This window comes from Balaenoptera physalus (assembly GCF_965194825.1).
Source record: "Balaenoptera physalus genome assembly, chromosome: 10".
NCBI classification, from domain to species: Eukaryota; Metazoa; Chordata; class Mammalia; order Artiodactyla; family Balaenopteridae; genus Balaenoptera; species Balaenoptera physalus.
In genome coordinates, this window is record NC_138889.1 from 11,281,265 (window position 1) to 11,307,774 (window position 26,510).

The window sequence follows — 26,510 nt, forward strand, 5'->3', positions numbered from 1 at the left end:
CTACCAGCTTTCTGAATAAAGTCGTCTTCCTTGCCTCAACACCTTGTCTCCGATTCATTGGCCTGTCGTGTGGCAAGCAGAGTGAGCTTGGAGTCGGTAACAAATCCACTCTGGGCAGTACAGTGGAGTTAACTGTTCCTACCAGGGACTCATCTGTTTGGCTTCTGTCACGCTGTGTTTGCCCTTACTGACCCAAAGAAGATAGGGAAACGTCTTGGGCTTCTTTAAATCTCCAGCATCTGGGACTTCCCTGGTGGTCCAGTGGGTAAGACTGCACACTCCCAATGCAGGGGGCCTGCGTTCGATCCCTGGTCAAGGACCTAGATCCCACATGCATGCCGCAACTAAGAGTTCGCATGCTACAACTAAGAAGTCCGCATGCCACAACTAAGAAGTCCGCGTGACGCAACGAAGACCCGGTGCATCCAAAATAAATAAAAAATTTTTTTAAATGCTTTAAAAATCAATCAATCAATCAATCTCTGGCACCTATCATATACTAGGTGCTCAGCAAATGCTGAATAAATAAAGGAATGAAGCCTAGGTCTTTGTGAGTCAGGCTGGTGTCTGTCTAGGCTTGCGTTTCTTTTCTTAACTAGAAGATTATCTGGCCTCTCTTTATGATGAGTTATTCCTGGTAGAGAAGAGTTACATTACTCCAGCTTTCTGTTACCCACATGCCGATGGGTTGGTTCTCCACTGTAAATTTTGTTGCCCATCTACTCTATGCATAAGAATTGCAGATGAAGCAGTTTAGTGTGTTAAACACAAGATCTTAAGTACATTCCAAGGGCGAATAAACACATGGGGAGAACTTGTCACTGGGTATCATCTATGTCATGCTCTAATGTCATTCTGCTGGTAATTTATGCAGCTCCTCTTTTCTACTCAAATCCTTAAGTGCAAATAATTGAAGATTGTCAAAACATTTGAAACAAGCATGACCTTCGAGTGTACAGTGAATAAGAAGTTGCTGAAAAAGTACTGGCCTGCAAAAAGGGGAAAAGTTCACTCCTGAATGGCTTAAGACAAAATGAGTTTATACAAAGCTCGATAGGAAACAGGAAGTTTAAAAAAAAAAAAAGAAAAAAACAACTGTGATAAGGAAAGCCTTAAAGAGAAATGCTGACCCAGAAAAGACGGATCTGAAAACACAGAGGGAAACTTTTTAACACAGATGCAGGATCATTTCTCTGAGGGCTTTTTTTTTTTTTTTCCTTTTTTAAAAGATGGGACTAAAAAAAGTGAGAATTGAACTCATCATAATTCTGTAAGACAAGCATGTCTGATGAAGGGGGGGAAACGATTATACACTCTACTGGAGTTGCTTTAATGGAAGCTTCTTGATGAAAGCTGCATATTAAAATACTCATCCAGTGATGAGGAGCTATTTCAAGATGGCAATCAAGGCAGTGGCTGCAGTGAGGTTTGTATGCGAAGCATGCCAAATCTTCAGATGAGCAGAGCTGACGACTATCCCCACTGGCCTTTCGGGACTGCTGGTTCCCACCCAGTGGCATACTGGAGGCATCAACAACTAGTAAATCTATGACTGATGCCCAAGCAAAGGGGTGGGGCCAGCCCCGAGCCCCTTCCTTTCTCCTCGGTAAATCCCCTGTGCCCGGGCAGAGTCCTTCCCTCTGGCTCAGCATCCGAAGCTCTTTTCCATTCTCTCTCTCCTCACGGCAGCTGTAGACAAGGCCCCCAGTGGATCTGCAGGCCTCCAGCCCTCTTTCTGTGCTCATGAAAACCAAAAGCTTTTGAAGTGTAAGTCTCAAGAGAGGAGGATGTAAATGTCAATGGCCCTATTCGGCCATCCCTGTCCCTGTGCATCATTCAAGGTCCACATCAGGTGTCCCTTCCTCTGATACCTCATCCAGTTCCTCCAGACAAGCCACTACTTCTCCTGCAGTCACACATTTCTGTACATACCTCTATTATCACACGCTCGTCTCATCACTCTGATAATTTGCTCATACAGCTTGGCTGCCTTTAAGGCAAGGCCTGCATTGCGACCAGTCTCCCTTCCCCCAAGCCTCACGCAGGGCTCCTCAATACACGTTTGGGGAATAAAGGTTAGGAATGAATGCACTTCCGAATGAAGGAGTGTAGATTTTGTCTGTCGACACCCATTTAGAGACAAGAGCCAAACACGTCGAATGGCGGGGATTGCCAATGTGAAACTTGGATTTGGGCCGAGCTTGGGTGCAAGGCGCCCGAGCCACATAAACAAGCAAACTGGATGGCTGGGATTTGTTTGCAGGGACTGATCACTGACGTACTCGAGCATGTTCAGACATACTTGAGGATGTTAAGACTCCTCTTTGCAAAGTCAATACCTGCATCCAGTCCCTGCCAGACATCTTTCCCTGAAGCATGTATTAAACTGGGCACCTGGGAGCTCCACGAAGTAATGGAGCTTGAAGAAAACACTTTGCATTTGTGATGATTTGGATTAAACTTTAATTGGGGTTTGAGATGGAGTGAGGGGGAGGAAGCCAAGGTTTGTAGGGGCGTAGAGGGGAGCACTTCTTTTGTATATGTGAAGCCTCCTACTTGCTTCCTTGACCTCAACACTCCCTCTCCCAAGCCACAGTCCTTTCTTATTTCCTATTTTTTTTTTTTAAATTTAATTTTTTAATTGAAGTTTAGTTGATTTACAATGTTGTGACAATCTCTGCTGTACGGCAAAGTGACTCAGTTATACACATATAGACATTCTCTTTTTTCATATTCTTATTTGCTATTTAACTTGAGGGCTTAATGTCTCTAAAGAGAGACAGGCCAACTACACAGCCAATATGGGTGGGAGTCGTTTGCTCTGACATTCCCAAAGGCCTTCAAAACCTTTCTGTTTGATATTATGTAGGTATAGTTGAGACAAGCTGGAACCTGGGAGCTGGGACCCTTGGCTGCAATGCATGTACCTGGATAAACGTCTCCATGAGTAACAAAATACAAAGAAATTGTAAGGGACTAAAAATAACTGTATGCATGTGCAGTTGGGGCAAATTACGGACAAGATACAAAAAGACCAAAAGAACCCAAGCGCCACTTCTGAAGATCCAGGAGCAAAAGCAGGTTACTGCACATGCCCCTGCACACAGCACCACCAAAGGGGTGGGCAGAACACTTAAGCCACCCCTGGACACACCCCTACCCTCACCCCATATAAGGAACCAGCCCGCACTCCCTCAGGGAGTAAGCGAGGGAACCAGTTACTTGTTTTTGCTCCCCACTGCTGCAGCAGGGGACCCAATAAAGCCTTGCCTGAATTTCTTGTCTGGCCTCTTATCAATTTCTATTGATTAAGAAGGCCACGAAACCTGATCAGTAACATAGTGACGAGTGTACCATAAGAAGTCAGGCATTTCAATAGAACTCACTGATTGCTGTACACTGATTGCTGAAACTAACACAACACTGTAAATCAACTATACTCCAATAAAAGTTTAAAAAAAACAAAAAGAACTCATTGAGAGAGATGAAAATGTTTCATTGGAGGGAGAAAGGGAGGGAAGGTAGAATTCCAGCACCTATTTGAAGAGGAGGAGCCACTTTGGGAAACTATAATTTAAAAAATAGCTCAACTTTTTAGGTCTTACGGCTAATACCCATTGAATGGAGGCCAGAACGCTGCCAGTCTCTTTGAACGAGCATAGGAAATTACAGGGGAAGACTTTTATGATAAAGTTGTTGGCACACATAAGTGACCCTCACTTTAAGGTTATTTTAGATTAGCTTGTTAGCTTATGTAACTCAGGCTTGCTTGTTTGGGAATGGGAAGCAGGGTGGTGGAAAGACAAACCATGATTTCACCTCCATTATAAACACAGGAAGTAACTGGTGCTACAACAGGACTTCACAAGTTGTATTTTACAAGCTGCAGGAAATACTGTGGGAGAACCTAAGCTTATCTTAAGATGAGATGAAGTCCAGCCACGAGCAAAATTCCCGTGTCTCAATTAGGATACAGATACCTAAAATGTGCAGAGCCTGGGCAAGAATGTAAAGGGAGACCCACATATCCAATGTCTAATGCTTAGAAGTAATAAGTCAAGCAAACAAACTGGCAAATAAAATAGGTCCTATCCTCCTACTTGACACGTATGCCTTCATAAAGGCCTGGTTAGATTTCCCAGACTCCTTGGCATTTTGTGCCAAAACACGGCTGTCCCTGATCCCTTTGTGTGTGCTCTGCCCCCACCCGCTTTTATGCCCTCCCCCCGGCTCCTTTGGGTACCAGGAGAGGCCTCACATGCATGTGTATGGGCGCCTCAGGAGCATGTCAAGACTCTGTCCACACCACAAACAGCTGCTCCTGGGTCACGCTCAGGGCTATGGGTGTCTGTCCTCAAGAGGCTGGACACAGAGAAGACACTCAGGAAGCAGCCTCCTGGTCCTTTGGGTCCTTAATACCCAGAGTGTGTGATGCGTGTTTGTTGGGGGCAGGGGGAGGGGGAGGGACACAGGTTCCAGGTAAGCGCGTCCCTGTGGACCTAGGGAATCTGCTCTCTGTCCTAAAGGGCACAGCCGTAGAAGACCAGAATGGAACCCTCTGGTCTAAGATCAAGATTGGGTACAAAAAGTTCATGTATGAGTAAGACAAGAGAGAAAAAAGTGAAACCACTAATAATAGTGAAACTCTACGTCGTAAAGGCCGTGGGTGAGTGCAGATCCTTCCGCAGACCACCAGCAGGGAGATATAATGACGGTCCCTCTGTCAGGGAGGGAGAGGAAATGGACAGACGTGGACGGAGGGTGAATAAGGATTCAGACAGCTGCATCGCAGGGTGTGGAGAGAGGAACTCCGTCACGCCCCGATGTGAAGTGTTGGCAATGCGGTGTGTTACCCGCTCAGCAGAGTTTGCCTTAGGTGGGCCTCCCTGGGTGAGTCTGAGGAGGCTGGCCTGACGGGCAGATGGACTTGGCAGGGAATGGAGAACACCAAGGATGGCACTGAGTTCCCCGGGCTGAGGAGGAGGTGGCTTCCAAAGACACAACAGGGATGAGACGGGGCTGGTGGGTGACATGGTACCAGGGGCTTCAAAGGAGCGTCCAGCCCTTCCGGGCATCTCTAAATTAGCCAGGGGCTCGGCCAACTACTACAGGGCCCCTGCACTAGCCTCCTCATGTGGTCTGTCATCGCAGTGCCAGCCTCTACCCTGCCTGGAAGGGCTTCACCGGTGCGCATGGAGGGCAAGGAGAGAGATCTAGGCCCTATTTCTCTAACTTTTTATTCTGGAATTTTCCAAACACATACAGAAGTAGAGAGAATAGTATGACAAACTGCCTTGCATTTATCACGCAGCTTCAGTAATTACAAAGATCAATGTTTGGCCAAATTGTTCATCTATTCCCCAACTTTTTTTTTCCCCTGGAATATTTTAAAGCAAATCTCATACATATCACGTTACCCCAAAACTCTTACAAAGACTTACTTTTTTCCCTAGAGTATTCCAAAACAACCTACTATGCCACTCTAAGTGATGACTGTTTTTCCTGTAACAGAGTCACTGTGCCATGATCATCTCTACCATTTGTGAGCATTTCTTTTTTTTTTTTTTAATTTTTATTTACTTATTTATGGCTGTGTTGGGTCTTCGTTTCTGTGCGAGGGCTTTCTCTAGTTGTGGCAAGCGGGGGCCACTCTTCATCGCGGTGCGCGGGCCTCTCACTATCGCGGCCTCTCTTGTTACGGAGCACAGGCCCCAGACGCGCAGGCTCAGTAATTGTGGCTCACGGGCCCAGTTGCTCCGCGGCATGTGGGATCTTCCCAGACCAGGGCTCGAACCCGTGTCCCCTGCATTAGCAGGCAGATTCTCAACCACTGCACCACTAGGGAAGCCCTGTGAGCATTTCTTAATATCATCAAATATCAAATCCACATTCGTTTCTCCCTGATTATCTCAACATCTTTTTACAGTTACTTTGTTTGAATCAGGGTCAAACAAGGTCCCGGCCTTATTTTAGCAGGATGGAAAGCCCTTCTATGAGGTCTAAGAACCAGAACCTCTCACACACCTTACCCTGAACACCGTTCGGCACCCCAGCTCAAAGAGTCACAAGGTAATAACTGATGACTCCCCAGCTTGGGAGCTCTGGCCTGCCAAGAATGACATCTCAGTGGGAACTGCAGGCAGCTGGGCCCCCGCTGCCTCTGAGTAACTCACTCTGCAGCCCACGTCTGAGAACCAGTGTCCGGAGTTTCCAAGTACTTACAGGATTCAGGTCACCGAGAAGCGGCAGGCGTGCAGTGCAAGCGGGCTCCTACGCTTTTTGGTACTGCCTTTACTTTTCAGAATTTGACCTTTCTAGTTAAGCGCCAAAAGCAAGCTGAGTGGGGTGCTACAAAGAGCCGAAAGCGAGGACCATGGACCGAGTTCTCTCTCTGCCCCTGTCTGGGTGGCCTTGAATGCAAGTCCCTCACCAATCAGTGTCTTCATTTCTGAAGTGAGAGCGAGGGACGCTGCGGTCCCTAAGACCCTCCAGTTCCGTCATTCTATAACTTCAAGCTCAAAAGCCATCAAGTGACCCCCATGTGTCTGGCAATGTGCCAGATGTTGGGAGTACACTGGTGCCTCTCCTTCTAGATTATAAACTCTTTATGGGCAGGGGCTCTATCTTATTTTGGCACTGCCAGGTTCTAGCACAACACCAAGCACATAGTAGGTGCTCAAACAATGTTGTTGAATGAAGTACCCAATCCAACAACCAATGACTGAGTGTTCACAGTAAGCCAGACACTGTGCTGGGCTAGGGGTCACCAATGTCTCCCTGGAGAGGCTAATGTTTAAATAGGGAGCTGTTCAATGGAGAAGGAAAGTTCTCTAGTTATAACAGAAGTGCTTGTGGGTCTTATCAGCTCAGACCTATGACATAGACACTGGGCTGGTGGCCCCAATCCATGGGGTTTCCTGCTCCTCAAGTTGAACCCCACCTGCTCCAACAGAAATACCATAGAGAGTGGTCCTGGCGAAAAGAAAGCTGTCTGTGCCAATTTACGATGGGGAGCATCTCCCAAGCAGCACCCAGAGTCCTTTCAAACATCCGTCTTCCTGAAGGGAGGCCCATGGGAACAATGCAGACAGCTAAACCTTCCATAAGGGAACTCAGCGATTCTCGAATCCTCCTAAAGATTGTAGAAATCCACCCGGGACTACGGCATAGCTCATCTTCAACATGGGCTAAGCCTACAGAGTGGAAGACGGTCCCTAACGTGTGAAGTTCCTATAGGTGAGGACCGAGCAGAAGATGGTCCCTAATGTGTGAATTTCCTATAGGTGAGGGCCCTTAGCCCTCAGGATAGAGAATATGCCCCTGGCTGCTGCCCTGCCTGGCTGGGCGGGGAGGGTGAAGGGACTGTTCAAAATCCCTCTGGTTCCTTGGGTGGGACCTGAATTTCTCAAATTCTCAAAGCTGGCACCAGCAAGGTTTTGAACCACGGCCCAGAATTAAGCTCCCCAGGACCAAGTCCACATCTGAGAGACAACGGCCTTATGCTCTACCTAAGACCTAACATAAGCTGTCTGCCTCAAGAAAAGACTTCCAGAAGCTTGCCAGTGAAACAAAACCAAATCCCTTTCAAAACATTCACCAGGTTCTGTGGTTTCCAGACCATAGCATCACTGTCTGCGTTCTCCTGGTGCGCATCTCGAAGGCCTCCACTCCCACCATCCGCTACACCTACGGTGCGTCATGGTTACCTCCTGATGTTGGGACAGGCAGCCCCGGAAGATGTCATTAAAGTGTACCCCCTGAGAACTGCAGAGACCTTAGAGAGTGAGCCCCTCCCCCCTTTCGCAGACAACTTCCTTCCTCTGAGGCCTCTCCAGCGAACCTAGAGAATGCAGGAAATTCTCCACAGTGAACGAAAAGGCGAAGATATGATGTCTTTCTGACCAGGAGGAATGTGCAATTCTAGCTAATTACAGCCAGCACTGGCTTACTGCTGTGCTGTGATGTGAAGTCTGGAAGCTTCTGTGCGGCTCAGCACATGTGGTAGAAAAAAAGAAAGGACTTTGCACCAGACACCGGGAGAAGCTCTGGGAGCCACATGTGTGCAGGCAGGAGTCTCTGGCAGGATGCGGCTTAAAATCAGACCCACATGGCCCTGGCGGAGACACGGGCTGCCCATTAAGGCTCAGTGGTTTTAAGAGGAAAAGCTGGAGGGGAGGAAAAAACCTCAACAATTAGCAGTCTAAATTAAAAAAAAAAAAAAAAATCCTGGAACCAGTGAACAAAGCGGGGATATTTCACTGAGGAATCATCAGAACAGTCCCACTATGAGACTCCCTTCCGCCAGAAGTCTCCAAGTAATTTACGACTGTGAAATGACTATAACTTTCCCCCATGGGACTCAGGGGAGACAGAAGATTGTCCCTATTTTACAGAGCAGGGAGACAATGTCACAGCAAAGCTCTCCTTTATTCCATTTTGGAAGAAATAACTGGACTACTCAGAAAGCCCTTGACAAGCACAACTTTTACTTTTCAAAGAGCTTGTTGATATACGGCCTGAAGAAGAAAATGATGCATATTCTAAAAGTGTCTGCACTTATATAAGAAAGGGGGTACAGTAAGCATCTCAATTTGTATTTACTATAATTTGCATAAGTAAATGCTAGAAGGACACCCAAGGAACTAGTAAGGGTGGCTTCTTGTGGACGGATGGGGGCAAGAGGGTGGGTGGGTAGGAGCAAGTCTTGCGATGGGTAACTCTTTCTATCACGTTGCTTTTTGCATCGAGAATGTTCCCTATTAAATAATAAAATTAAATGCAAATACACTCTATAGAAAGCTAAAACAAGCACAGGACCCACAGTTTTCCTTCTGAGGGGGCTACATTTTGCGGGAATAGAGTACAGTACCCTGCTCCTATGAGGTAGGGAGACCGAGTATGCAATTCCCATTGAACTACAGAGCAACTGGGAGCCCAGACACTTGGAAGGGCCCTTCTCAAGGTCACCTTGAAAGTCACAGGCAGAATCAGCACCAAGTTCTCCATGCCCTGTCTGTTGGCCACAGTTGGAGTCGGGTGTTCTCTGAACGGGGTGGGGGTAGGGTGGGGGTGGGGGAATGACCTACACGAACCTTTAACGAGGGTGAGAGACTCAAGTCAGCCAGTTAGTTTGTTTCCTTTTTTACTGTTCTCCACTTCTCCCAACAACCGGAATGATTTTATGAAAATACAAACTTGAGCACATTTCTCCAATGGCCCCAGTGACCCCCAAGTGCACTTCCTTCGGGGGAAGTCCAAATCCCTCGGCATTTATGGTCCCTGCGCTCACTGACCCTCTGCCTCACCTCCCACCTCCTTTGGATGCATCACATTCTCTACCTGACATAATTTCCTGCACATGTCAGAGTTTACGTGCCTCTGTGGCCCTACTCATGCTGCTGCCTCTGTCTGGAATGCTGGTCCCTCTTTCTCCATCAGGCACACTTCTACTGACCCTTTAAGATCAAATGCTGCCACCTCCACTGCAGAACTAGGCCTCCAGTTCAGGCCTAGCCCCAGCTCCTCACGGTACCCAGCCGGCCCCTTGTCTGTGCCCCCATGACACTCTGAATGTTCCTCTATTACAGGACTTCCCATCTGATGTCGCGGGGATCTGCTTCTCTGTCTCCCGGTAAACTGTGAACTCCTGCAAGGCGGGGTCCGTGGCTGTTCTCCTTTATGCCACGGGGGTGGGAGGAGGGGCACGGAGCTGGATGTTTGGCAAGCAGTAGGTGGCACCTCCTGTGTACCTGCCACACGTTGCCTAATCCTCACCACAACCCTAGGAAGTGGGTACTAGTGTCACAATCTTACAGATGAGGAAACAGGCACCGTGACATAATTACAAGGCTAGTATGTGGCACAGCCAGATTGGGCCCATGCTTTTAACCATGATATAATGATGCCTATACTAAATGAATAAATGCAAGAACTAGAAATCAAGCCCCCATTCCCAAAGCAAAGTTCCTCCAGGTTCTAACTTCTGAAATCCCAAGGACAGCAGGCACACTGGGAGTCGGGGCCGAGGAGGGCACCCTCCAAAGTCAACACAAGACTTTCAGCTGCAGGACGGTGTGCCCGATGGTATGGGGCGGCTGGAACGAAGGAGCCCCGCCCTCCCGTGACCCTTACACGTTGGCATCTCCTCATCCACAGACACCAGAAAATCTATTCAAAGTTTCCCATACTCACCCCCAGCGCCACCCTGCATTCTTCCCATTACAATGAAACCTGAGATTTTGAGGTTTCTCCATAATGAGCTAGCTCCAAACACAATGCACATGGAAAGAGGAAAGATTTACTTTACCACCAACTCTCCATGCCAGCGGTCAGTGGTTTCAGCCTGTGCTCTCCAGAATTCTTTCTTGGAACTGGGCTGAAAGTTCTATTTGGTCATGAAAGCCGGTCTGGGACCCCTGCAACACTCAACTAGTGGTGTCTGCACTTCCTCCAGGATGGGGCTCGGCCTGGCCACCACTGTTGCCTGATATTCCCGGATACCTGACATGGAAGGATGGCCGGAAAAGCTTCCCCCAGGGCCTGGATTTCTACTGTCTTCCGCAAACCTGCTCAGAGCTGCTCTCAGGGGAGAACAGTTGGACCTGGTGAGTGAGATTGTTGGCTCACAATCAGGGTATGAGGGAAAACCAATACCCCAGGGCAACCGAGAGAAGGAAGGAGTCTCTTAAGGGAGAACGGAGTGGAAAGAGAACCAGGTTTGGAGACAAGGACCTGAGGCTGGAGGCTCGGCTCTGCCATTCCCTAACTTAGGAATTTGGAATAAGTCATTTACCATATTTGAGCCCCATCTGCAAAAGAGGTTAACAGCTTCCTCATGTGCTGTGAGGAACAAATGAAATATTATAAACAAAAGGGCTTTGTAATCTAAACAGTGATTTCAGAGCCAGGTTAATGGGCAAGGAATTCCTTTTTTCTTTTTTTAATTACAGATTTCTGGATCCTTCTTAAACCTACTGAATTAGAATGTCCAGGGCAGGGGTCCAGGAACCTGTATTTTAAAAGACTCTCTGGGTGCTTCTGAAGCATGGTCGTAACGCTTAAAGCACTATACAAAGGTGGCCATTGCTATAATTCTGTGGTCAAAGAAATACCAGTCTGAGTATTATGCTTCAAGGTTACCCCCTAGGGCTGCCTGACTTACAAGTGGAAGATTTCTAAAGGATGTGACTTCCCAATGGATGTCCAGAGAGGAAGCCCAACTCTAGACCAGGTTGGAGCTTGGGTACCAACACAGGTGAACACGGGAAGGGCAGCCAGCCACGGATCCTACGGTTCACTCGTGACGGTTCCTTCTCCCACTGAGCATCTTTCTAGGGAAAGAACAGTCCCCTGACACAGACATTCCCCACCCCGCCCCCTCAGAACCTGGCAGAACCAGTAGTAGGATGCTGTAAGCTAGAAATGGACTCCCACAGGAAAAGGCAATCATCAAGTGTTTGAGACAGGGGCTTGAGCTCCAGGAGTGCAGGGGAGAACCAGAGGGTCACCTATCAATACTGAGGGGAGGCCAAACGCTCAAGGCCAGGAAGTGGGAGCACCAAAGACCTGAGATGGACTGGGCCGTCGATCAAGGGCGGTCCTAAGTGAGTCACTAGGACCCAACAATGCTTCTGTTTTCATCTGTAAAATTGGATACAACTTGTCTATTACAGGAAGCTTCATGAGAGTCAAATGAAATAACAGATGTGAAGGGTTGCAGAGCATGATGGAAAACCACGCAAATACAATGCAATGTTTTTATTCTTTAAAAGTATTATGACTAATGCGCCATACCACGAATATGGAACATTCTCCAAGGAATTAAAAGTCTGTGCAATTGGTTCATTCAGTAAAAAGTATCTTCTATGAATATCATTCTCTGCCTCCCCAAGGAAAAGAAGTCTCGCTCTCCTAAGAGACGTCCCAAAAGAAGGGAGCGGCATGTTTCTCAATTTCACCCACTAAGAGTTGGAGGTGCAGATGAAATGCACGAACAGATTTGCTGATGAGCTACGAAGTCTAAGAGGTTATGTTAGGTGACAGTAGAGAAGGGTTAAGAGTGAGCAAATTCTTTGGGGTAATAAGGAAAGAGATCCTGGAAGGCTTTTGAAACCACTAAGTAACAAAAGTAGCTCACACCTCCTGCCCCCGCACCACTGGAAATACTTTAAATAATGCATCTAAGAATGTAACAGGCAGTCTGGATTCAGGACTTTTAAAGGGGTGGTGTTCCACAAGGATCTTTTCAGGGAAACCATCTTGAGAATCACTGAATTCTTAGTCCAGTTCATCCTGACAAATATCCTCAGGCAAGTCTGGAGCTAGAGCTGAAATCTTGGGATGGTAAATACCATCAGATGGAAAAAGAATTTATGGCAGAAAAGGTCTAGTGGCCCTTCCAACCACCATGCCCCGACTCCTACCCTTAATAGTGTGGAAGATTTACTCACTCTGAGTGAACAGAATTCCACAAAGAGCTGGGTTGGTCATTCGGAATCTGTTGTAGAAACTGACCTAGAGTCATTTATTCTCTTAGTAAATATTAATGGGACATCTACCACGTGCCAGCCATTGTTCTGGCCCTGGGGATACAGCAGTGAATGAAACATACAAAAATCTTCCCCCTCATGCAGTTTATATTCTCAGGGAGAGGACAGATATTATAACGAATAAATAAATACATGCATCTTATGATAAGTATTTTGGAAAAGAATAAAGCAAGGAAGGATGGGAAGGGATTTCTATTTTATACAGGGTGGTCCAATAAGATCATAAATGAACCAGGGAGGGAGGCAACCATGTGGACGTCTATGTGAAAAGCATTCCTGGCAGAGGGACCAGCAAGCACAAAAGGCCTGAGGCAGGAGCGTGGTTCATGTATTCAAGGAACAGTAAGTAGATCCATCAGTGGCTTCGGTTCAAAGAGCAAGGAGGAGGGTGAAAGGAGATAAAATTCAGAGAGGTGACAAGGAAACACACCAGATAGGGACTTGAAGGCTTTAGATTTTACTTTGACCGTGATGGGGGAAACACTAGGGTGTTTTGAGCAGCGGCGTGATAAAATCCATCCTACATTGTAAAAGGATCTCCGGTTATACTGATGAGGAGAAACTGTAGGAGAGCAAATGTGAACACAGAGAGATCCGTTTGGAGGCAACTGCAATAATACAAATGAGAGATGAAAGTGATCTGGTGAGTATGAAGCAGTGACGCTGACAGATTTGCTGATCAATTGAACGCAAGAAAAAGTGAGGCATTGAGGATGACTCCAAGGGCTTGAACGTCTGGAAGAACGAAGTTGCCATACCTGAGGAGGGGAAAACTCTGTAGGAGGAGGCGTGGTTGAGATGCCCATTTGACATCCGAAGGAGATGGTGAATATGGAGTTGGAAAACAGGAGGGGAGACTGGGCTGGGAATATAAGTATACAGGTTGTCAGCATATGGATGGAATTTAAAGCCAGGAGTCTGATGAGACAGAGAAGTAAAGTGGTCGGTGTTTCAGTCTGGGGAGCTTCAACATTTAGAGGTGAGGGGATGAGGAGTTAGAGCAGAAGCAGCTATTGAGGTAGGAGGACCAAGAGAAGAGACTCCTGGCAGCCAGGTGTCCTCAAGGAAGGAAGAAGGGGTCACCTGGATCAAATGTCACTGATGGATGGACACAAGGAGGATGGAGAACTGACCGAATGTGGTGATGCCGAGGCCATTGCTGACCTCGACAAGAGCAGTTTGGGCAGGAGGTGGGACCAAAAGCCTGGCTGAAATCAGTTTATGAGAGAAGAGGAGGAAAGGAAGTAGAAGCCAGTGCAGATGACTCTTCGAGAAGTTTTATTCTTAAAGAATCTGTTTTTTAATGCTTCAGGCTTTGCAAGAAGAGAAACAGCTGCAATGATCTCTCAAGATGCTAAGCTGGACTGTTACAACCTCTGATCAGAGGCTCTTTTTTTTTCTTTCAGTTTTACTGAGATATAAAATAAGCAGCACTGTATAAGTTTAAGGTGTGCAGCATAATGATTTGACTTACGTACATCATGAAATGATGACCACAATAGGTTTAGGGAACATCCATCCACCTCATATAGATACAATATTAAAGAAATAGGAAAATATATATATAATTTATATATTTTTATATATATATATATATATATATTTTTCCTCCTTGTGATGAGAACTCATAGTATTGGCTTTCTTAACAATCTCAAATATACCCCTTGACTTATATGATAGGATAGGAGCTTGGTTCTAATGAGCTAATGATGTATATATACTACAGAGACTCATTTTAAGGAAGAGGAAGAGGAAAGACAAGAAAAGAGAAGTGAAAAAGGAGGCAAGTGAATATGTAATACTTTTAAAGAGTTTCAGGTCATTGAAAGCTTCCTCAATGGTTTCTTTTTCCATCACTAACATCACTAAAGTAACTCTCAAATTTCCACATACTCCAGAAAGTTCCCCACGTAAATTTAGGATAGACAGAGAATTTTGGACGTTATGAATCTCTAAACTGCCCCCTCCCCAGGAGAAAAATGAAGCTCAGAGAGGGAATTGACTCTCTGGCTCCTCCAATTCTTAGTTGTATGGTCTTGGGCAGTTACTTTTAACCTCAGTGCATCAGCTAATCCATCTGTAAAATGGACAATTATAATACCCACCACCTTGGGTTGTAATGAGGATTAAGACAATCATTACATGTGAGATTCTTAGAACAATGGTACATGGTAAATGCTCAAAAAGTATTATTTTTAACTGCAATCGTGCAAGTCCATCAGAGGATTTGTATCATATTGGAGGAGCAAGATAAGGTTGAACCATCCTCTTTCTACTCCAGATTGACTCAAATCCTAACATAGAACCTTATCCTTCTCTCCACAAAAGACACACACTCCATGAGTTAGCTTTTAATCTCTGCCCCTCTTTATCAGCTCCAATCACAAAGATTCTTTAATCTGTGCTATTAATACAAAAACTACCATTATTCAGTGTCTGAGGAATGCTCTGTTATTGGCTTTTATATATATCATACTTAATCCTCACACAATCCTATGAGGCAAGTTACTACCCCATTTTACAGGCCAGGAAGCTGGTACTCAAAGGTTAAATAACTTGCCCAAGGTCATGTGGCTGAAGGTAGCAGAGCTGAGGTTCAAACCCAAGGCCATCAGACTTCATACGCTCCTTCCTTCCACAAGCCCACCCAGCTCTAAACGTTGATGCCATGTACTAATGTCTCAGGGATCTGCCAGGAACCCAAGGCTCTAGGGCTTTCTGATAGGTCATTTTAGAACAGGAAAAGCAGTTCTATCTGACTTGTATTTTACACATCTGACTACATACCTATGCATCTGCTTTCTTGGAGGTGTTTCAAACTTGGGTGAGAAATCCACTTACAGTTGAATTCATTCTCACCAAGCAAGTGCTGGCCTGGTGTCACGGGGGCTGGGCCATTGTGGGGTAGCAGGGGAAGGGAACAGGAAATCATTTGCTGGTGGTTCACCAGGCCCCCTGGGACTTCTCAGAGTTACAAAACTGCCACCAACAGGCACGGCAGTTCCTGGAGAATGAGAAGCTTGGGGTCAGCCAGAAGGCACCTGTGGTGACATCATGGGGTACAGCAGTGGAAAATATACAATCTCCAAGGGCTTGTTTCCCCCTCTGTGAACACAGAGTTCTAGAGAAGCTAATTACAGCCACCATGCCCCCCGGCCCCCAAAGAGGGCAATGGACATTCACAAGTGCCTTTGCTGTTTGTCACGCTTCTCCCTCTATTGATCTGTAGCCATAGCCACACCTAATGCATGTGGTGGAGCCCACAGGATCCAGGTGGCCTGGGGTGGGTGGGGAGAGGATACCCCACGCTCGCCCCGTCTCAGCTCCTGCCAGAACATGACTTCCCTCTGTGATCCGCAAGTTAGGGACTTGGAGCAGCCTTGCCCGAAGGCTTCCACTGGGAGGAAAGGGGAAGATTTTCCTTTGATCCCCCCTTCCCCAACCATTCTAGGACACCCCTCTTCAGCCTGGTCTGACAGCCAAGATTTGGAAATCGACTTCACAGACAAGAATTTTATCTCATCGGCCCATATGCCGGTTGCGTTATCTGCCCAGTGGAGAGATGACGTGTCTATAACCCAGACCTCTCTACGGAGCAGCCAAGACTGGAAAGTAAGAGCTCCTAGGCAAAGGCCGCAGAAGGTGAAAGGGCCTCTTACTGGCCCAAGCCTCAGAGCGGACAGAGATTCCTTGTGTGGTTCAGCCCGGCTCCTACTCGTGTCTCAGGAGTCCCCTTCCTCTTGGGGTTTTCGTCAGCCCCAGCTTGCTGCTGCCACCACACAGCTTTTCTGCCCCTACAGAGGGGCAGTGGGACGTGACCAGAAAATTCCATATCCGAATCCTCTCCGTGGTCCCCACTGCCTCTGAACCCAATGCAGAAGGTGAGTAATAGAGCGGTAAAAAGAGGGAAGAAAAGCATTTGAATGCTCGCCATTCTTGGAACGTTTTCAAACGAGAGGAAGATGGAATTATGACTAAAAGTCAAGGGGTTGAACTCCAGGACCCCTCGTCTTCGAGGGAGGGGTGCTGACCCTGCGGCAAATGGTCCCAAAGCTGGGGGGGCCGTGGTGGAGGCCGAAGACTTCTCTCTCTCTGTGGTTTGCAGAATCTGGCAATGGCTGGGAAGCCATATGTTGTGTTCTAAGACTCAAGCATAAACTTCTGCTGGATGTTTGGATTTGGGTTTTTTAATTATTCCCTGTTTTGAAAGAGAGAGAGGAAAAAAGGGTGTGTGTCTCTGTGTGTGCTTTGAAGGGAGTGGGGGACAGAAGCAGATGGGGTGGGAGGAGTAGAAAGAGGAGAGGAGCAGTTTTCCTTCTGGACTCTCTGATCAGTGTTTCTCCAGCAAGATCTGCTGTGTCTCCTCTGGCGACAGATGGGGTCAATGGCCCTCAGTGACAGCAGCTCAGCTGAAGCCCCACCAGTCACAGGCGTCTACTGATTCAGAAGCTTCCGGGATGGTCCCTGCCGAAACTTAATAAACCAGCACGTGCCCTGTCTCCTTCCTCATGGGCACTGACAGCGGGGCTACGACTCTCCTGAAAGAGGCAGCCGCCTCCCCCACTGGCAGCGATGAAAAGTCCTTCTGGATCAAGGAGTCACACCCCCAACCGCCAATCAATAAGAACAAGAAGTAACACTTCTTGAATGTTATTTATGTACCAAGCACCATGTAAGCCTTTTACCTCACTTGATCTCTAGAACAACTCTACGGTGTAGCTACTATTATTATGCCTATTTTACAGATGAGCAAAGGAGAAGGTAAATCATTTGTACAAGGTTATGCAGATAGTGAGTGGGACCTGGGCTCAGACTCAGGTGTGCCTGGCACCTCTGCTCTTAACCACCACCCTACCCTGCCCTCCTGTCATCAGCTGGCATTGCCTCACTGTGAGCAAGGCTAGAAGGAATAAGCACACTGGTAAAGTGTTTGAGCTTAATCCCTGCCATCATCAGTATCTCCAGTCTTCTGCTGAAGAAACTGTAATTCGTCCAAAGTCTCACTGCTAAGAAGCAGCACAGCTTGGATTCAGAGCCGGGACTGAGTTCAATCCTGTGCTTTCTCCTTTTTATCATGCTGTCTCTGGACCAAATTCCTGGAGGAAGGGGTCTGCCTCTCAATTGCTTCAGATTTTAAAGTAAAAGTAGAAGAGGAAGCTCAGAAGTTTTTCTTAAATGTCCCAGAGGTTTAGCTGGGATTTGAGAAAAGACTTGAACCTGAGGGCCAATGCGTAGCCATTTCAGGGAGGTGGATTTGTGAAGAACTTCCTAATCATGGAATATGTCCAGAGATAGAATGGATAGCCTTGTAAGGTGGAGAGCTCCACGACCATGGGGGTCCAGCATAGTCTTGATGAACTCTTGGTGGCATTCCTTTGATAGAGGGAATTTGTAGAGAGCACTGTTGCCTTGGCCATCCAGTATCCAAGCACCCTTCTTATTTAGGGGGCATCCCAATGGGGGGAAGGGGAGCCCCCTTCCGAAGCCTATGGGGCAGATGTTCTCTCTTTCAACTTTCTGCCAGATGATATCCAGACGTATGACCTGGACTTAGCCAATCAACTGGAGTTGGACCCTTAAAGGAGTGACCCGAATTGTAGAGGTGACGGCAGCAGTGTCCTTGGTTCCTACTTTCAGAACCTGGTCGTCCAGGTTCCAGCCAGTTCTGTGAGCTACATAAAATCTGTTTTGTTAGCCATAGGTGGTTTCTCACATGGAAGGCTGCATTAGAGCAGGTCACTGAGCTGGCTACACGTCTGGGTTACCGGTACAGCTCAGTCAAAATATACCTTCCAGGTCCCCAGGTCCACCAAGACCTAGTGCATCAGAATCTTCAGGAGAACTCCAAACATCGCTATTTTTTAAAACTCCCCAGATGACTGTGACATGTAGCCAAGATTTGACTAGAGTAAGTAAACTCTAAGTCCCCAAAATAAAATACTCTGATTCTCTGAAAACCTCTTACCAAGAATTTGGGCATGGCTATCAGAAAAATGCAAGCTGTCTATAGTTTATTTACATTTGCTAACAAGAAGCTTAGCTCCTTGGACAAGTAACGTACGCTCCCCAGAGGCTAATGCTATGATTTTCCTTCTATTTCCATGGGATATTCCTCCCCAAGCGCTTTCCCATCTACAGATCTTTTTTTCTTTTTTTTTTTTTTTAGCCGAGCCGCGCAGCTTCTGGGATCTTAGTTCCGCGACCAGGGACTGAACCTGGGCCTCAGCAGTGAAAGCGCCGAGTCCTAACCACTGGACTGCCAGGGAATTCACTTCCCATCTGCAGATCTTGACCTTCGCCCTTACAACTCCATGCCTTCCTCAAGTGGCTAAGATCTATGTTTCTATACACATTCCTCTGATTCTACAATGTCGCCCGAGCACAGGGCTTTTTACTTCCCAAACCGAGGCCTCCCTTCATCACGCGGTGCTGCACTGAGGGTTTACCGCCTGCCTTCTGTGCAGCTGAGGGAAAGCCTCACCCCGATTCTGAGCCCCAACTTCCCTGCCTGAAATGGGGAATGCTGATACCAAGCTCCTCTGTCCAGTCTCACGTCCCAAGAAGGCTGAGATGTTGGGGCATCACAATCTCCCAATTCTGGTTATTCAGGCTCAGAAAGTAGGCATTTAGATAAGAAAGATGACTATCCAGTTAACTTTCTGGAGCTCAGCTCAGAAGCGTACATCCCTGTACCATCATCACTCACCCATCCTGGAGCAAAATCCCCAATTCTCCTGCCAACAACTGTTTTATTATTATTATTATTTTTGGCTGCATTGGGTCTTCCTTGCTGCACGCGGCATTTCTCTAGTTGCGGTGAGCGGGGGCTACTCTTCATTGCGGTGCACGGGCTTTTCATTGCGGTGGCTTCTCTTGTTGCGGAGCACGGGCTCTAGGAGCGTGGGCTCAGTAGTTGTGGCACGCGGGCTCAGTAGTTGTGGCTCTCGGGCTCTAGAGCACAGGCTCAGTAGTTGTGGCGTACGGGCTTAGTTGCTCCACGGCATGTGGGATCTTCCCAGACCAGGGCTCAAACCCATGTCCCCTGCACTGGCAGGCGGATTCTTAACCACTGAGCCACCAGGGAAGCCCCCCAAAAATTGTCTTTAAGAAGCTGGGCTATTGGAGCTTTACACGGTTCCAGGTTTTGTGTGTGCACATGTGAGTGTATGTGTGTGCGTGTCTCTAACCTTGCGGGTTAGAAGGGCCCTGCGAAGCCTGTTGACTCCTCCCCTTGCCTCCAAGCACTTAAACTCTTCCAGTTGGGCACTTTGTGGGGCAAGGTATTCCAGAGCCTCCCTTGGTAGCCCTCCTGGTTCGCCACAAGCCTGGAGAGTGCAAGATACTAGAACCTACTGGATGCTGGCGATGCCAAACCATCACTCAGCAGGGAGCAGGATGGAAGGAGGCATGAGCACCTCTGGGTCCATTTCAGCTGCTGAGAAAGACTGTCTCGTGTGACACCCCCCCAACCCCCCGGAGGAAGCTTCCAAGTCCACCCTGGGCACGTGTTCACCACGGCAGCTCCCCAGGAGAGTTAAGTGACCTCCTCACCCTAGAGCTTCAGATCGGCCACTGCCCACGAGAGGACCTCGGGGACAGATGGCCATCTGGTTTCTGTACAATCTGCATCCGTACAGCGCACAGAAATTTATCTTCCAGCGCCTTCAAAATGTACACAGCTGAATTCTACTGCTGACTTTGGCACTTGCTCCTGGTATCTGAGAAGAACAGATTCAATTAAAAAGGAAGTAACAGATGCTGCAAATCACTCCCTCATTTTGAGAGAAGTATTTTTTTTCCAAGTGGCCTGAATTACTTGATGATGAACAGCCATGAAGCAAAAAAAAAAAAAAAAAAAAGCTGGCATGACAACTTCTAACTTGGCTCCCACCCAAGGGGAAGCTGTGGGTTCTTCTTCCGAGGTGGTCCCGATGCCCTGGCACATTCCTTTGTCTGCTGTGGGTATTGTTATGGAGAGGACTTGGCTGGAGGTGGAGGAAGGGCAAAATGAACCCCGGCGTGATTTTTAGCTTTGAGATTCTTTGCTTTGACTCACTTGTCCTCACAGCACCCCTGGGAGAAGGGTGTGTGGACCTCAGGGATGAGATCAGTATCCCCATTTTAGAGGTGGAGGAAGAAAGGTTCAGGGCAAGCAGGGGATTTGCCTAAACACAGGACATCAGTTCTGTCGGGAAACCTAGGCTCTTTACCCACATGTGTCTGTACCCAGCGCGGAGTGAGGTCGTAAAGAGGCCAAGGCCAGGCTGACATTCCCAAGGAACGTGCGCAAGAGAGTCCCAGGTGGATGTGTTCCTAAGACGTGGCCTCGCAAGGCACTAGGGGGTGGCCAGCGCCCAGCCTTCCTCGCCTACCACTCGGACCTGCTCCCCACTTCCCGGTCCCGGCCTGAGCTTGGATTCTCCCTGCCTGTGTCCTGGGAGCCTGCCTAGGAGTCACAGGCAACTACGTTGTCACTGACGACTTGGGAGGGGACCCACTTCCCTGAAGAGTGAGGCAAGGAAAAAGGAAGGAAGCAGAAGGATTTTTGAACGCGATCCAGTCGCTCTCCTCTCTCTTCCCTAAGCACTAAAGCACTAAAAATATGAAGAATTCCAGGGCTTGGACTGAGGATGGGGTCCCCCCACAAAAAAATATATCTGCTGCAGAGATTTTTGGAGCGTGGAACTGCAAAGCTAAGAAGCTTCCTTGCCAGAGATTTTAAAGAGGAAGGACGGGGGCTTCCTTTGGGAAAATTGGCTGAGGGGATCCTGCCTGGACCCAGGAGTGCTCAGAATTCTCTTTCCATGAATCTGGCTTCCAACAGCCCTCAAGCTACTGCCACCCCTCCCCCGGCCACTTCCTAACCCTGTGGCTTCAGTGGGGACCTTATTTTCTGAAACGACTGTCAATATCAATGTTTTGTCTATGGCCTGCCAATGAAAGGCATGATTTACAAGTGAAGATTGTCCCAGAAAACCCAAGAGGTACGCTTCGCTGTTCCCACGACCTCTCCACCACCTCCCCCGACTACCCCCTTCTCCCCAAAGCCTCCACCTGGGCTTCCCATCCCCGCGGAATGAGAACACAGAGCTCTAGGGAAGTGGTGTGCAGTGCGAGCTTTCTGTGCTCCCAGAGCCCACCAGTTCTCCCTCCCAGCTCTCCCCAGGATGCCCTTCTGGGGCCACCTCCCCCCAACACTACTGCTTCTGCTTTGGTACCTTTACTGTCCCACTTTTGGCTGTGCCAGGGTCAGCTACCATTTAACTGCAGCTTGAGTCACATGCTTCTGGAAGCAGAGGCTGGGGACACTACATCCAGCGGGACGAAGATTTCACTTCTAGCTCTACCGCTGTTCAGCTATGGGGCTAAACGTCAGCTATGGGGCTAAACGTCAGCTATGGGGCTGAACATCTGAGCCTGTTCTTCGCAAAACAGGAGGAGGCTGGACCTGCCCAGCAGAGCGGTGGGGATGCAGCGGGAGAAAATATATGCAAAGGACAGCACCGTGCCTGGCACGGAATCAGCCTGCAAACAATGGTGGGCCCACCCTCTCCCCAGCTCCCAGCACACTCCCCGACTTGTTTTTCCTCCTGTTCCTGGATGCCTTTCCCAAACTGCATTTACCTATACCTTCCAACTTTACTTCTATCCGTCTCACCTTCCCCTTGCTGTGGAGACCTGGAAGGCCAGGCCATGTCATTTATTATCCATCATCTTAAATCCGTGAGTGAAAATGCTCTTTCAATCCCAGGCAACTGAACGAATGAATGAACGCAAATAAAAAATGGCCTAGAGCTCTAGCTTCTGAGACCTTGTGATAACCTCTTCCAGGTCTCTAGGAGAAAGAGCTGGGTGGGGACTCAAATTCCCCATCGACAAAAGCCGTGGACTAGAGAATTCCACGGACGATGCCAGCAGTGCTTGATGACTGCTGGTCACAGGCCCACACCTGGATAGAGTTAACCGTCAGCTGCTGAAGTTATTTTCACCGTATTTAACCAGGGATTGTAACAGCAGGACACACACACACTGAATCTCTAAGCCCTCCCACACCCACACCTGTTCCCCTTCTCATTCTGATTTACTGAAGTTAAAGCTCACGTATCAGGCAGCACACTTGGCTGGCTTCTACTGGGGCTGACCTGTAAGTGATGAAATCCCTACTCCTCTCTGAAACCTTCACTCCTGAAATTCTATCATTCCCAAAATCTCCTTCTGGGATAGATGTTGGTATTGCCCTGTGTCTGAAGCCTCTCTTACAAACAGCCTATTTTTTTTACAAAGTAGGCATAAAGGTAGAGATGGGGAAAGAAGGTGAAGAGTCTCAAGTATGAGTGAGTTTCTCCTGTTAAAGTTGGCTGGGTCTTGGGTTGTCATGAGAAGGCTCCCTGCATTCAGGAGAGGGGATGGGAAATGAACAAGTGCTGAACACGTGTACTCCAGGCACCATGCTGGATGCTTACATGCTTACATACATTTTCCCATTTCGTCTTCTCAACAACTACGACAGAGGGATTATTATACACACTCTGCTCATGAGAAAACCTGAAGCCCAGATGGGGACTCGTCCCGTGTTACATGTCTCCTAGAACATGGAGCCAGAACTCAGAACAATGTCCAACTTAGAAATGCTCTGATTCCAAAACCTATTGGGCCTTTTGAGACATATAAGTGAATGGTACTATTTGGCCGTAGATTTCGTTGGGTGAATGAATGAACAAATAGGTTACCCAAAATCTAACTAAAGTTTAAATGACTGAGTGAAACTTTCTGGAGAATAGTCATGCGTCTCACATCTGAGGGCCCCTCCCTCCCATCCGCTCTTCTGTAGGATGCTGAGGATGATGAGAACCCTCGAGACAATGGCTTTCAGTCCCCTTCCTTTACAGATAGAACACAGAGTCTCCAAAGAGTGACTTGTGACGGTCAGAACTAGAACCCAGGTGTGCAGATTCCTGGCCCAGCGCCTCTCTGCTAATATGATGATGATGTCGGGAGAGGAGATGGCCAAAGAGGGGACCCATCACAGGTCCCATGAATCATAAGGATCCTTGTATACGAGGTTAGCTGTTCATTTCTACTGAGGGAGACAAAGGAGACAATGGACTTTAACCGTAAGCTGATATTTAGGATGCTTATTCATTCGACAAATATATATTTATCAGGCATTGTGTTTAGTAATGACAAAAAAAAAAAAAAAAGACAAAAAGATAAGCTGCCAGGGACCTCACAGCCTAGTGAGAAAGAGGTTCATTCAAACAATTATCTTCTATCATGGTAAATAAAGGCTAGAACAAAGTATGAATGAGATGCTTGGTCAGCCCAGAGGAGGAAGAGGCACATTAGCTCCCTTGCCAGGGGTTCCACTGAGAAGATAAGGAAGGAGGGCATCAAGCAGAGAAGGCACAGGCTAGAAAAGCCTCCAACTTTCCATCCAGGAGGAAAGTACAGCTGACCCTTGAACAACATTTTTGAACTGACCAGTCCACTTACATGCGGATTTTTTCAATAGTAAATACTACAGTTATTTGTTGAATCACAGGACATGAAAGGCCAACTACAAGTTATATCAATACATGGAGGGTCAGCTCCCCTAACCCCCGTGTTGGTCAAGGGCCAACTGTATGGGAAAAGCCTGCAGAATAGGTTTGTAGAGTCTTCTTTTAAGATAGGGAGCAGGAAAGTCTCATCTGCCTTGTGGCTTATAAGAAGATGGGTAGATCAGATGATCCCAGATATTTGCATTGTATGGACCAATGCATTTTGAAAACAGGGGCCAGTGGAGTGGGGGTGGACCTCACAGAGTTGTTAACTTTTAATTTTCTCAATTAAGAATCTTATTCTAAAGTCCCCACTACCAATTATCACCATTAATTCATAATAAGAAGGATATTTTAATTCCAAAAAAGTAGGAAGGGTACAATCTCAGAATGACTGGCACTTCGTCCTCAGGAAGACCATCTGGAAACTTTCCACCGGTATTTGTTTACTTATTTTGCTTTGGTCTAATGACAACATTGACAGGATTTGGGACCAAAGGCATGGTGGGAGAATATAGCCCATCAGCCCTGCTAGATTTAGACAGATTTAGTTAAAGGCAAACCATTTCCTTCTACCTGCAATGGTAAAATCTTCCTCTTGGCACACATAAGATAATCTACAGGTATGTACAGCTGAAATTCCCCATCTTACAGTGTCTTTTCAGAATATGAACCAAGCTGTAAGTTATTATTTTTCTGTACCTATATGACTTCTTAGTATTCCTTCTAGCCAAGAGTTTCAGACCCATCCATCTACCCAGGGCTTCTGGAAGACTTCCACTCCTTTTTAGAGCCCAACATCAGAAGAACAGCAAACCTAAAACGCATTATTCTGAAGGCTGTCCCCAAACCAGCCCCTTCCCTACAGCAGATTCCCCAAGGGAATCCTGTATCCAGGGTTCCGGAGTAAAATGCAAAATGTACACTGCCGCTTAACACCCCAAGTTGTTGGCAACAAAGCCCTAGACCTTTATGGGAGGAACTTTCCCACAGCCGGCCAGATGTGCAAACAAGACCTCTGAATGCCTTTGACTGCTCAGATTATAGAAGCCACCAAAAGGGTGTAGCCGAGAAGAGGGGTCTCAAATCTACTTTTTAAAATTTTGTTCAGAAGGGGATAGATGGATTCTTCTAAATAACCCACACGTTCTCAAGTCCCATGCCTTAGATCTGAATCTGGGGGGGGGGGGTCATTAAAAACTAGAGCTTTGGCAAATAAGAGAATGTTTTTATCTTCTTTCTTCATCATGAACATTTTTTTGACTCCTGAGGAATAGCTGTTAGGGCATCTGGTGGCCTGAGGTCCAGACCCAGTCAGCCAGTGTGTGTACCGGTGCCTCAGGGTGACTTGTGGAGATTGACGCCATACCTAGGATCACAGAATTCCAGCTGGGCAGCTGCTTCCCTCACAGCCTCTGAGGTGTGAATTAGGCAGAGCAAGGGTAGCCCAAAGGCTTGTGATAAACGTGGCTGGTGAGGATGGGAACGTTAGAAAGAATCCATGGGCAGGTTTTTTCTTTTTCTTTCTTTTTCCACTCACCTACTCACAAGGCTTCTCAGCCTCCCTATTAACTGACCACATGTGGTAGTTGGTGGTGGTGGTGGCAATGCCCCACTGGGTTGGTGAGATTCAAGGTCATTGGCAAAGAAGCCTCTGGGCCACACAAGTGCATCTGGCATGGTAGCTCCTTGGGAAATAGTCTCTCTTCATTAGGACTCGGAAAGCAGGCTTTGCTTCTACAGTTTCTATAAGAAATTGCCATGGTGTATAAAGGGGAGGGCGGTCACTGGCCTTCAGACGGAGGACTGTGGGCTCTTGGGTTGCTTGTCAGTAGTGGAAAGTATTTGAGGCTGAGCCAGCTTCAACCTCAAAGCCACTTCCCTTTGGGACTCATGAATTTGGCTGGCAGATGGGAAGGCAGCCTGGGTCCAGGGAGGCTTCTGTCTGTGCAGGGCCGGGTGGGGGGCTGGGGTGGGGCCAAACATGTCATCTTGGCCAGGTTAGCACCTGCTTCTTCCCTCCGCTGAAGTAACTAGATTTGGGGCTCTAACACAAATCCTTCTTTAACCATAGGTCTTTTCATCTGGGTGACTTTATTTTCCTTTCTTCTATCCCCCAAAATAAAGAAAACATAAGAGGGTGGCCTGTTTCACCCACTGCCACCCCTAGAAAGTGTAGCCCTTAAAGAAACCCTGGGATAAAGTTCTCTATTAAAAAAAATTTTTTTTAAACAATTGTTTCCAGAGACATCTGTCCATAATCCCTCTGGAGAAAGTGCCTTCTCTAATACTCCACCAGCCTTAGAATAGGGCAATTCTCTCACACCTGCCACAACTGAAGTCTCTTAAGACCCCTGTGCTCAGGTCCCCATGGAAACTGTTCTCATCCCGGCTGGCCTGACCTTTCACAAGACAATTGTCA

General features: G+C 47.4%; 1 protein-coding gene across 3 annotated transcripts in view; it reads right to left on the reverse strand.

Moving 5' to 3' along the window:
- UBASH3B (ubiquitin associated and SH3 domain containing B) overlaps positions 1-26,510 on the reverse strand; it is a 150,942-nt gene that overhangs the window by 72,390 nt on the left and 52,042 nt on the right. Inside the window, exon 1 of one of the 3 annotated variants that reach the window (XM_082410878.1) lies at positions 1,933-15,874. The exons of the other annotated variants lie outside the window; for them this stretch is intronic. Coding sequence (XP_082267004.1) covers positions 1,933-2,290 — 358 coding nt within the window. The 5' untranslated portion in view covers positions 2,291-15,874. Of the gene's footprint in view, positions 1-1,932; positions 15,875-26,510 lie in introns of those variants that run through there. 3 annotated transcript variants of the gene reach the window in all.